Here is a 13,002-nt window from a genome sequence, read left to right as displayed (position 1 = left end):
GAGTACAAACAAGATAACAACAAAACGAAGCCTTTCCAAGGATGGTCGAATACCCAGGAAACCCTCCCCCATAAACCCGTACTCCGGTAGTAATCCGTGAAGTCACTTCGACAGAGCATCAACCAACTCTCAGATCAACAGATCACATACCTCGGTTCCCCCCTCTGTCTCCTCCTTGAGGCCACGAGATCTTCCCCATTTCTTTGAAGTCACCAAGCGGCATTTGAGAGCAGCTCGATCTATCGATTCGTCGAATTATCCGTTAGGTACGTCGTCACCATTGAATTCGTCGAAACGACGGGGAATCGTCTTTCTGAGCGCAAGCTCAGAGGAAGAAGATACGACGGCGATGGTCCCGCAGCGGCGTCCTCCTGTGAGCTCCGAGGCACAGGACGCCGAGAGTTAGGATTCGATCCCTCCGCATTCTCGACCCGCATTCGCACGCAACACTCTCATAGATCAAGGGTGCCTTCTGAGTCGCTCGAAAGAAATCGGAATGGAAAACCATTATCCCCTTCCACCAGCCGTTAGGCATAAGAGCCAATCGCACTGCTGCTGTCGTGAAGAGAATGAAAAAAAATCCGGGGGGGCGCCCATCCAGAACACTGAACACACGACTTTACATGACACTGACTTTGTTGACCGATCCCTAATTATCCGGAGTGGATGCTACCTCCGTACCCAAGCTACCCATCACCAGTCACGGACGGATCGAGTCCGTCGGCATCCGTTCGGGACACCTTCGCATGGAACCTCGGATCCCAAACTCTCTCAGCACCGGAACAGGATTGACTTTGAGTGATTGATGCACGGGAAGTTTGATCCCATCGATACCCAAAAGAAACGATGTAACCATTGGTGTGTGTATTGTATGGTCACAAGTCACTAGCGAAAACTATAGCACCGACCGACGATTTTCTATGAGAGAAGTACCTATACCTTCGATTCGGTGATTGTCTTTTCTGTCTTTATCTTCTCCATCTTCTGGAGCTTTGTGAGATCGACGGGAGGACGTATAAATCACCATCGCGTGTCGTTCCGTAGTGCTGGACAGATGACAGACAAACTGCTTATTCGGACCGCGAGGCCGACGCTGCGCTGGCAATGACCGACGCGACGCTGGTGGGCAATGATCACAGTGATGAATATTTCGGGGCGGTTTACTCGCACCGGATATGAGATACTCTTCTCAACATATCGTCCCAAGCCGAGCGAAGTCACAATTCTTTCCTCTGGAATGTCACGAGTTATTCACGAGTATCGCAATCGAAATTAGTAGCGCATCGATATTCTCCAAAGAATGCCTGTTGATCACCCGGAATCTTTCGACCCATCCCGAGCAGTTGATTCAGCCTCTGCGACATTCGACATGAGAAAGCTTTTGTCCGAGCATTTTCCCATTAGTTCCCGGCATGTGCTGCTCTACGCACTTAATTTGCCCTCGTTTCCACAACATCGGCGGAGTTCGCCATTGTTACGAGCATAATCATCAATCAGTGTGATTTTGTACGTCGACCACACAAGATCATGAATGTTTGCCGACCCCTAATGGTCAGCGACCAGCTGGAACTTTTTTTCGTGTACCGCTGCGGCGAACGACATCAATAGGCGACGAGATTACGGTTAAAGTGTCTGTCGAGTGTCACCTGTCCACCATGGCGGCGACTCGTCTCATTCATATTTGAAACCGTGGCATAGGGCGTCGACTTTTCCTCTGCCGGAACCCTTCGCTGAGTGCGTTCGGGTGCTCTATTGGCTCCCGTTCAGGCCTCGAGGGGGTTCGGATCTTCATTCAATGGAGCGAGTTTCATTTCGAGGAACTCATTCATCAACGACCTAATGAAATCAAGCACCAAGAGAAACTATAGGACGAAGCTTCCTGACGCTATGATTAGCTAATGATACCGAATTTCGGAGGAAATCTCATAGCTATGCCACGGCTTAGGTAGCGCTCGCACTCGGCGAAACTTACCTCACAGAACCTGTCTGGAAGAATTTCTCAACCCGAACGGATTCCCGAATAGCGGAGCCAACAAGAGCCGACCAATACTATGGCATTAACTTTCATCATCGATTTCGTTATTAGTTTACGTGACGTGATTTTTAAAGAGAGCCCATGGATTCCTGGCAGGTTTCGAGACGAACAGCTACGTAAGGCCTCATCCCATCACTCCCAACCATCTGCGATGTCGCAATCGATCATTCGAGCAACAACGACGATTTGTCACCGCGTACTTGATGAATACGGTATTCCCGTCCGTTTGGTCCGAAGCAAAGGCACGGAAAATCGAGAATCAGGAAATCGGGCCGGCACTGCGCAGTCCGACGCTGACGCCCCCGAGGCAGTAAGCCTCAAATCATGAAATCGTCTCCTGCCAGGAAACAAAGGAGTCTCTGACAGAACTTCATTCAGATGACTTCATCTGGTTCTGATGCGTTTTCATGCATTCATCGCTCCATGATTCTTCTCGTTCCTCATTGAGACATTTTCCTTCACCTTTCCAACCTGTACTCCAGGTACTTACCCCATGTTACTGAAACAATCATCACTAATCATTATAGCAACATCAGCGGTGGCGGTATTTCGAGTTGCAATACCTGCAGTCGCCGCAATTTCATCTTGTCGTCGTGATAATGCCTGAGCTCACGTCTTGCTGCCTAAAACCCTCACCCCGAACACATTTTCCTAATGAGTCAACTCATCCTGAGGACCGTTTTTGAACGTACGACCGACTTTGTTGACAGCGGGGAGAGAGAGCGAAAGGAATAATCGGGAGACTCCATATTTATATGCGAGATGGTGATATGATATTATTCTGCTGTATAAAGAGAAGAGGTGGAGTGGAGGATCGAGTGCAAATATTATAGATGATGAAGCACATGCTTGGCATCTACTATCGTTTTGTGTTCGCCGAATCGTTCGCTAAGGCATCCGTCGGATTCCTTTGCTCCTCGTAGTCGAACAGAGACGAAACGTGCAAGAAATCATCCGCCAATGACCCCTCGTGTACGTTCGCAACGGGGGAAATCCCCATTCCGCTTCGTCCGTGTTCATCACGATCTGAAAATTTTGCTTGGGTTCCCACAGCCGATTTCTCACATTCCTTGTTAGCGGTATAAGGCTCCTCGTCGTCAACGCCCTACGCCTTGGAAACTTTCTGACTGTGAACGAAAAGGCTAATTCTATGTACGCAAGTACTGATGGAAGGTGGCTGAGGGCATCTTTTGGATTCGATCGGCTGTTGCGCACCCACACTTTGACGCATCATTGTTGAAGTCATCATATCCAGATAGTTTTTCCGTGCTCGCCGGGAAAATCGGTGAGCGAGCTCCGATTGATCGATAGTGAATCACTCCTTCGAGGGCCTGTACAGCGACCCTACCTCTTCATGTCGGGATTCTCACGTTATGATGACAATGATGATGATGACGACGACGACGATAAATATGTACTTTGACTCTCTCAAGGTCAAGCAACTATCGAAGATCAAGAGGCCGAAGGCTGTTCTCTGATGACAAGTGCCTATTACTAACATGGATAGGGTTGCCTCTGCGACGATATCAAGCTGGCTGTATTGTTATACAACGGTCTAGCAGCATCTGCTCCTTATACGCATACACATTCAGTACTGATTCAACTACTACTATCACAACTTCGCTGCTACTACCTAAACCATCCGCGCAGATAAAGATTATTGGTCACTTTCGAATTTTATACGCGCCGCCGCCAGGGCAGTAGTAGGAGCAACGAGTTTCGGTCGTGCTGAGAGGAAATATCGACCTTAGAGCTTCGAAATTTTAAGAAATGGCATGCAGCTTGCGTGGAGACGACGGTGAATCATATTCATAGAGATGTAGAAGCCTTCGGACAGTGGTTCTCGATTCCCCAAAAGAACTAACCAAGCAAGTAAGCAAACGACTGAGGGAAAATTGATGATTCACATGATATGAGACAGCAGAGGAAGAGCTTCTCACCTCATCGTGCTGTAGAAAAAAAACCATCGATAATGGGAAGAAACAAGCGAGAAACAATGAAATTACAAGGACGCCGCCCTCATACCGTTCGTGGTGATTTCAATTACCCAACACAGAACGTTTTCCTAAACTCCTCCTGTGCTCCGTTCCTCCTCTCTCCTGCAACTGACAGACAACCAGAGACCCAACGAAGCCATCGATAACCACCTCCTCCGGTAATTGAGAACTATCGTCTTCACTTCAATCGTTTTTTCAATTTCTTTCGTTCATTCCCGTAGCTTCGTTTTTTGATATTTGCCACATCCTAGCTCGCTACTCGTATCGAGAGCATAGCGTTTTTCGGGCTTCGTTCACGCGTTACAACGAATCGTTCGGAACCTCTTGAACGATTCGCGAAGAATCCTGGTGATGCGATTTCCGTTCAATCAAGAGGCTGACTCCTTCACCCCTTTCGATTCGTTACCTTCCATCATGACTTATGTGGATAGAGCCCCCATACTAGAACTGGGCTAGTAGAACTTCCATCTGTGTTCTTGAAATAATGTATTCCGACCAGCAGAAACTTTTTGGAGTATCGACAAGCTACAACCTACAACAAAAATAGGGAGAATGGAGAGGCAGGATTCTTCAGACAACAAAACGACAAATGAACAGTTCACTTCGATATAGGGGGTCGATGCGAAGAAACAACGGAAACAACAATAATTAAGATGACATACGGTGACGAGAAACGAGCCCCGACGTTGCAAGTCGGCGCCTGTCCAGAATTGTATATAGATATAGAAAACGCAAAGAAGGGACGATAATGAAAGACGAAAATTGCTCTTCCGGAAATGGTCCGCAGTGCGGTCAATGCGGTCAGATTAGGCTGAGACTTTCAACTGACTGCCGGATTGTTCATCAAATCATTTGACTACTGCAAAACAACTGATGTCATTTTCGGTCGGACTCACAACCACGCAGGAGGCGACTATGAATGATACTGATTGTAATGACGACGATTATTATTATTACAATTACTACGTATAATATTGTTACTCTTATCGAATCAAAATAATAAACTATTAAACCAAAGAGGCCCTCCATTCAATCCCCAATCCAGCCTTTCTGACCGGAGCTCGCACGGTCGTTGCACCACGATTCACGGACCTTGTAGAAATCTACTATGTCGGCACGCACCATCGGTCCTCTCCGAAAATTCCGCGCCAGGTCACCTGAGCTACAAACGGACGGAGCAGGACAGGGCGCATCATGCACCTCAGAGACCACGCGATTGGGTTCGCTGCTCCGGAGACGCCGCATCGCTCGGATATTAAATCGCCAGACTGGGAGACCAGAGGAATTCCGAGAATCTCCTCGAGTCCGCAGTTTTTCCAAGATCTGATGGCAGACTGGGAGGCCAACGTCCTCCACCGAGAGGATATGCAAGCTCACTTATCTGGCAACGATGGACGAGCTCTTGCTGAAATCTGCTCGGCGTGAACATAACGAGAGCCTGCCTTTCTTTCCTTTCAAGAAGGGCTGTTTGCGTGTAAGGACTTTTGCCCCAAAAGGTACTTTTGTCGAACCGCAACTTTACAAAGATGAAGAGCCCTCTCCCACAGTCGAGAAAGAGCTAACAGCCGTGTGAGAACAAATGAGACAGAAAAAAAGGCAATGGAGACTCAAACAGGCGGGACGTTGAGAGTTCGAGGGCATGGGGGAGCCGCAACCGTGAGCGAGCAGCCATTAGTGAGGGTGTGGTTGAATGACGCTATGATGACGCGTGGTTCGGACACAAAACAGTCACAAAAGAGCCTGGCTTCGACCCAACCAACAACAGTCGGTGAGAGTGGAATTTGGTGTTCCTAAATGAACAGGCGGACGGTCAGACGTGTGGGCAGATGCGCAAAGGGATTGAGAGCCCAACCCGCAGCGAGCTGCGCATGAAATCAACTGAGAGGGCTGCGGCGCAACAAGAGAGTCACTCTGAGTTTCCTGTAGAGACATCAGTCGACGACCGCAACGATCTCGACGACGGATGGAGTGTGGAAAGTGCTCATGACAACACGAGAGCCTCAAGAGAGCGCGAAACGCTAACAAACAGCTCGCACGATGCAACGCACTCGGAATCGGTCATCAGCGGAATGTATGATGACGACGCTTTTCGGACTCCCAAACCGCGGGAAGGCTGATGGGTTCCCGGGCTTTAGCTCGGTCTCCTTTCTTTCCGGCTTCCCGCTCGTTCATCTCCGGAGCTCCGGTGTTGGAGTCACACATTCAACTTCACGGCAGCGCTCCACATGCCGCCCCAACGCTCCCTGGGCGGCATTCGGCGAACGATTCTTTTTTGTCGTGAAGGTGAATACGTACTGCCCCGGGAAAATCGCTGGAAGATCGTCCCTCGTCGCAGGAAACCGGATCGATCGAGCAAATCACAGTTCCGAGCCCGATTCAGGATTCCTCTCCGATGTGTGCCCGGCGAGTGAGCCTCAGGAATTGCCACTCGTTGTATTCCTTCCTGAGGGGAATCCGAGATCGATCTCCGTAGCACGAGAGCTCCCGAGGGGACTAGCCATGTCAAAATCCAAATATCCCCAATTCATTGTATATATTAGGAAGAAGGACAGCACGACTCAGGTATGCAAAACGCTACGAATAAGTCGCCCCGGACGATGCACTCGAGTTCGGCCGTCCTGGATAGCCTCCGATATGACCGGCCAGTACGGTCCCATGGCCTTTGATGCCCCGGAATCTCGATATCATCGATGGTTCTGTATCGGCTCAGTCTGCTCGACAATGTTCAGGGTAGGATACTCTACAGGTTCGCTCGACAAGCGCTGGCCGGAAGCGATCATCGCTCTTCGATTGAGAGTCCCGCCCTCCCCCATGAGATGAGAGCTGGAGCCGAACAAGACTGCATTCTACAATTGACGGCGTGGTATGCTCGAGCCGGTGCCCGTCGACCAGCTTCGCTTGGTCCTAATGATTGTGCCCCGATGTCGCAGGGTACCGTAATCTCCGGCTGGAGTACCGTTCTGGCTGAGTCTCTCGCAATACAGCGACCGCGACACTGTCAGACACACCAAGATGAGCAGGAACAGCGCGCGAACTGTAAATCCCCAATAATTCAAGTTCTTTCTCGACATCCCTTGGGAGGAAATCGCGGCTGATCCCGAAGCTCTATTCGCAGCCCGTTGTGCTACGGACCTCTCATGGGTCACCGGAATGATCCTCGAATGGGGGATATACCTGACGAAGTGATTCCAAGCTATTGATCTCGCTCAGGCATCCGATTCCCAGTTCTATGCTCTAGGTGGCATGGGGGAGATAGGGAGGGGCTTGGCGTCTGTTTTGTGCGCCACATTCGGTCGAGCCGACGTGAGTCGGTATGCGAGAATACTGATTACAGTGTGAGCAGGTCGCGAGGCTTCTGTCGCCCGTTTCGAATCTCGAATTATATGCAGCCTCGAAAAACAGGGTCGGTGCGGTCGGTACGGCTTGAATGAAAGAGATGACGTCGCTCGCCGCTCGGGAGCAGACAGTCCCCCGGACTGAGGAAACCGAGTTCGCCCCGAATAAACACCTCGCTGCAAAAACTCTCCATTCGAAGTCGTGGCTGCCCGACCCAGCGACTCCCGGATCAGCATCATCCGGCCAATTATCATGGTCCAAAGCGGGCGGATTCTCATCTAGCGGGCTCTCTGAGGAGGGATTCCGTGAGTTGCAAGCGTGAGATTTGATTGTCCTGGTAGCTCTCCAGTCCATAGCTGGATCACCTCGGAGTTCCCGTGCTCAAACGGAATAATCTGATTGGTCGGACTGGTCGGATAGATCGCTGTTGCTCTTTGGACTCAGCTCTTGCCTGAGTCGATTTTCGCGCATCGATCGCAGTGTCTGATTGTCCAGCGGGACGCGATTATTGCAGTTCCGATTCCAGTCTCTTTGTGAGACTGTCCGTAGCACGGCTCTTCCTGGTCCGGCTCTTGGCTACTCCGCTCCCGGGATCCCGGAATGAAATCGATCTGATGATAACTACTCAGGATACAATTTCATGTGCTTTGCGTTCTCGGACTCCGCCTCACGGACCCGAGAGCGATTTTGGATCAGCGATTCAAGCTCGCACCAGTGGCGTGGCGGTGATGACCCTGAACAGCAAGATATTGAATCTCAGATCGAAGTGCGTAGTCCTGGAGCGATTTCAGGAACTACGAATTCAAACCTCCGAATCAACATTGAAGCCTAGACTATTATGTTCGACCATGATCAACCATTCCTTTTGACGAGGCGGGACTCTGACGTTTATGCGGAACCTGGAATTCATTCCGTTTCCGGATGCTCCGTCTCGTATCTCAGATATTGAGATAATGAAACTCGAGGAGGACTCGGTACGAGAGATTGATCCATTTTCAAAACGCCAAGGCGTAGCGGCAGGATAGGCGCATCGGCGAAAGATTCTGCGCAGCACCCGAAACACGACTCTAGAGACAATAACACGTCGCGGGTCCTCTCGCTGTTGGAACCCTCTCGGGGTTTTTCCTCCACAGCGGACGAAATTTGTTCAAGTATATCAATTTCGATGTGACGACGTGAACCGCCGCTCGCAGCCAGGCTCCCTGTCACGCGCGGCGAGTCTTTCGACGAGCAACGAGAATCGCAATAGCAGCATTCGGCATTCGATGAGATCCACTGTGGGACTCTCTCGACGATCCCTGCGAGAGAATCCATTGGATTTCTCAGAGTCTCGAATGGCCAAATTCATGAAAACGGATTATGTTCCCCAGTCGACCAGCTCGGATCTGATGGAAATTGACTGTCTCGAGCGTTCGATTGCCCTCATAACTTTGGACGCAGCAGAGGCTCGAATCGTGAGTAGAGAAAAGGGAACCGAGCCTAGCTCCGCTTCGGTGGTCTACAGAAATACATCAATCTTGCACAAAAACCACGGCAAGCAGATTCAATCCAGGAGAAGAATCGTGGGGCCGACCATTGCGGGAGATTCACTCGCAAATGATTGCTTCTGCCGTCCAATGTTCTTCAACGTGAAGCCAATGCGCTCAGATCCGATTTTCCGAAACCAATAAAGTTGACCGCAAAAGTTCCCCTACGCCCTCTGCAGGACGACTGCTTGGGAGGGTCTCGAGAGAGTATTTCTCCCCCTCGACGTGGTCTCATCCAGACTTGGTTCCCCTAAGTGGAAGAATTTGTTTGCCAACTAAACCCTAGTCTCAAGCGCTCAAGCCTCCCAGACAGCCACAATTTCCCGGAAGATCTCGTTCCTCCCATTCGGAGCCGCAATCTTGGGAAAATCCTTGGAAGCAGTCCTTGAAAAACGACCCCCTGAGGACATAGCGGTGTATGTCTGAACCTGGATCCTGCGAACTTACCCATTCACGTCGACGAGTGTCGGCAGCTTGCTCTGATATTCTGCGCGGAGAAAACCCTCCCGACGCGGGATCCCACACCTGTTTTACGATGCGACCGGAACATATCTACACCAGATCTTATCTCAGTCAGAGGCTCCTGACTGAGCGGTTCGATTCGGGGACGAGGCAGTGGGGTCTATCAGGTGCGTGGGGGGGCAACTTTTCCCACGCGCACCTCATGCGGTTCGACATTGAAATTATGATCCCTGCCACATCGAGCCAGGGAGCCGTACCTCGGTCAGAGTGTTGCGAGTCTTGGGATAGTTCTTCCTACGCCCCGATCGCAGAAGGGAAGCCTGGGTTCCGGAGCCGAAGGACCACAAATGAGTCCTCCTGGAATCATTGAATTCATGGAGCTGTCTTTGTTCGCCAGTACTCCCTACTTTCAGATAGACCACGGAGGCTGGACGTTCTGGGATTCAGTCCCGCGGAGACAAATTCCCGTGCCCCGAACCCCTCGATAATAATCGGTGAATTGCGAAAAGAAAATTCCTCCGTTTAATGTACTCCCTCGGCTGTTTTATTCCTTTTCTTTGAACTGAGCTCTTACGGCGAGCTCCCATATTCATCATCGATGGCAGAGGGCTTCGCCAACACGAGATATATACACGGTCCAAGTCAGGTTTTCTTTTCTAATCATAACTTCCTAATAATCGTCGTGGAGGCGGTTGCCGGTACACCGAGGCAGATTGGAATTCTGAACTTTTCAGCGGATTAAGATCTTTCAGTTACTGATATTTCGAAGGAAATGGTGAGGCAGACCTTGAGTGTTTAGGATATTTTTCTCCTAATCGATAAACGTACGGAGTTCCGGCGTACATTCGACAGCGGGCTGCTCAGCGGAATCTACAGTCTAATCGTCTTCATCCCGATCTCCGTTAGCTCTCTCGCGGGAGTCTTCTCTCTCCCTGGACACACTCCTCTCTCTGGAGGCGCTCCTGTCGTCTTTGGACGAACTCCTGACCCGAGGACTGCGGCTTCGACTTCCATCTCGAGGTCTCGGAGAATCGCTGCGAGATCGTGAGCGGTCACTCCGGCGAGGGCTGGCTTTCTCCCTGGATGCGCTCCGCCGGGAACCGTTTTTCCGTTCCGGAGACTCCCTCGCCGGGGAGCGACTACGACTTCGAGAGCCGGACCGAGCCCTTTCCACCGAGCGGTTTCGGGAGCCAGATCGGGACCGGGATTTCGATCTAGAGCCGGAGCGCGCTCTCTTGCGCGGCGGAGTTGCTGATCGAGAAGCTGAGCGTCGACCCCTGCAGGATAAATCGCGCGTATTAGGAAAAATTCTTCCGAATGATCATTAATTGGTTGTGATCGGGAATAGGAAGTTTTTTTTTTCGGATTTTCGGATTGGATGAATGATATGTGAGACATGAGCTAGCTCACCCGGATCGGCTACGGCTCCTTTTCGATTTGGACCTGGACCGAGAGCGACTTCTGCGGTCCTCGTGCACCTCCATCTTCCGACCATTGACTTCGTGTCCGTCGTACTTCTGTATGGCGCGTTTCATGTCTGATCTTGTGGCGAATTCGATGACCCTGAAATCAACGGAAATCCTCATACCGGCTCAACTTCACGAGAGAGTCCCGCGCTCCAAAATTCCCGGCGAAAACGACCGATACTTACGCTTCGTTCTTGCGATGTTTGTGTGCATCAGCGTAGCAGACTTCACAGCCGACCTTGCGCATCATGTCCTTCAGGTCCTGACAGCGAGAAAAAAATGCGTGAGTTCATCCCGGACACTAACTCATTCGAAAGTGTTCTTTCCTTGGCTGTGGTGGCGCTCAGCTCAAATCATTTTGTGTCTACCATAAAATCGACATAAGAGACGTATGAGGATCGTGTTTTCACGTATGTAGTCTTCTGTGCTGGGGTGATCCATGACAGAGTTACCTTTCCCTTGTGGGAAGACACAACATTTGAGCAATGGAGACGAGCCCGTGCGCTCGCTAGCTGGATTGTATCACTCAACGAAGTGTTCTTCACCTCGACACAAGCTACTGATCGATTTGTCTGCCCGAATCATCGCCTCATCGCTACATTGCCAGTGCCAATGCTTCATCGGGAAATGCTATGATCATCATCATCGTCATCATCATTGATTCATTGAGACCACGCGACACCGTCGTCGTCATCATCATCATCATGATCATCATCATCACTGATTGAGGTTGTCATTTGGAGGTGGATGGTTGACAGAGACGGGAAGCAAACAAACTCTTGGTTAACCAACCGACCATGAACATAATTATCAGATACGATTCCCCGTATCGGACCCAATCCTCATGACTCTGACGAATTCATCGATAAGCGATTCCCACAGAAAAAATTGAACAGGTCAAGCCTGAGATTTTTGCTCTGCAATCGGGAATTCGGCAAGAGAATCGAATGATACTTAACGAGTATTCCTCTGAGCTTTCCGCCGCTTACCTGCCAGCTGACCCTCGTTGATAGGTTGCCAACGATGACCCGATAATCAGTTCTCTTAAAGGGTCCGTACTTGTCCATCCATCCCTTATCTGGAATTATAGATCCGTTTCAGCACTCCCCCTTCCTCAAACATTCCCACACTCAGTACATGTATATATATATATATATTATTAATTATTTAAATTTTGTATGTATCCTCACTATCAGGAGTCCACTTACCGCGCTGTCCCCTCATGGGGAGTCCGCCGCGACCTCTTTCAGTGCCTTTAGCCATCTCTACTACGATCCTGTCACCGAGAAGGTCTTTCCCGTTGAGCTCGTAGCATGCGTCTTCGGCATCCCGTGTGTCTTCAAATTCCTGGAGAATTTAAGTGAGCCTGATATACATCCTCATAGAATTTTCAAGGTTCGCCGCTCCGAGCCCTTTTTCCATAGGACTCAAATAGCCATATTCTTGATCCGGATTGAGGAGCTTACGACAAACGCGAAGCCGGACTTCAGAAGTATTTCGCGAATTCTTCCGTAGGGTGAGAATAGGCGCTCCAAATCGCGCTCACGTGTTCGATGCGATAGGCGGCCTACGTACAAACGACCTTCGTTGCTCCTACCCATACTCTGAAATACAAATTGAACTGAAGCATTCCCTCTGATGACGGTCAGGTTTTATTCTTGGCGGAAACTTCCAGTCGCAGCTGGCGTTCATGATTTCACGACCGAAGACGCTCTCTTTTCGCTTATGACTTCGCGCCATCCGAATTGTTACGCCGCCTAGGCTACTTCAAGCCGACACATGAGGAATCTGGTAGTAATCATAACAAGGACTTTGCGGAGGCGAAACAATTGCATCGGAGCCGCCCTTTCTGAAGGGAGCGGCGAGCGATCTCCGAAGCCGGCTTTCTGCGGGAATTGTATGTCGCGGGCGGAGAGAAGTCTACGGCTCTATATGCGAATGGCGGACGTTTGTCTTACCTCGAATTCAAAAAATAGAGTGGCAACTGCTGGCTAAGGGTGATGTCAAATGGATGTACAGATACGGGACCAAAGCGAAAACTGCTTCCCGGTAGCACGCGTCTTGCTTCTAACGCACGGAGAACAACGACTCGCTGATGCTCAGAGAGCTCGAAGTTGAAAATCCAATATGGCCTCCGGTGCGGCTCTTCTACTGGAGCTAATGGCGCCAATTTCGAACGA

The 13,002-nt window shown here is 50.3% G+C and overlaps 1 protein-coding gene across 1 annotated transcript; it reads right to left on the bottom strand.

Annotated features, from left to right (window-relative positions):
* Positions 1-9,883: 9,883 nt before the first annotated feature.
* LOC100909202 (serine/arginine-rich splicing factor 5) lies at positions 9,884-12,889 on the bottom strand. The gene is made up of 7 exons (XM_018642243.1): positions 12,781-12,889; positions 12,289-12,426; positions 12,031-12,169; positions 11,812-11,900; positions 11,008-11,084; positions 10,767-10,919; positions 9,884-10,633 (listed from the first exon to the last, which is right to left on the bottom strand). Exons 2-7 carry the CDS (start codon positions 12,421-12,423, stop codon positions 10,234-10,236), a joined length of 993 nt encoding a protein of 330 aa, XP_018497759.1. The 5' UTR covers positions 12,424-12,426; positions 12,781-12,889; the 3' UTR covers positions 9,884-10,233.
* Positions 12,890-13,002: the final 113 nt, after the last annotated feature.

The sequence above is a fragment of the Galendromus occidentalis genome, unplaced genomic scaffold, assembly GCF_000255335.2.
Source record: "Galendromus occidentalis unplaced genomic scaffold, Mocc_1.1 scf7180000076583, whole genome shotgun sequence".
Lineage (NCBI taxonomy): Eukaryota > Metazoa > Arthropoda > Arachnida > Mesostigmata > Phytoseiidae > Galendromus > Galendromus occidentalis.
The sequence above is the reverse complement of the archived record's forward strand: the minus strand, read 5'-3'. Positions and strand labels throughout refer to the sequence as shown.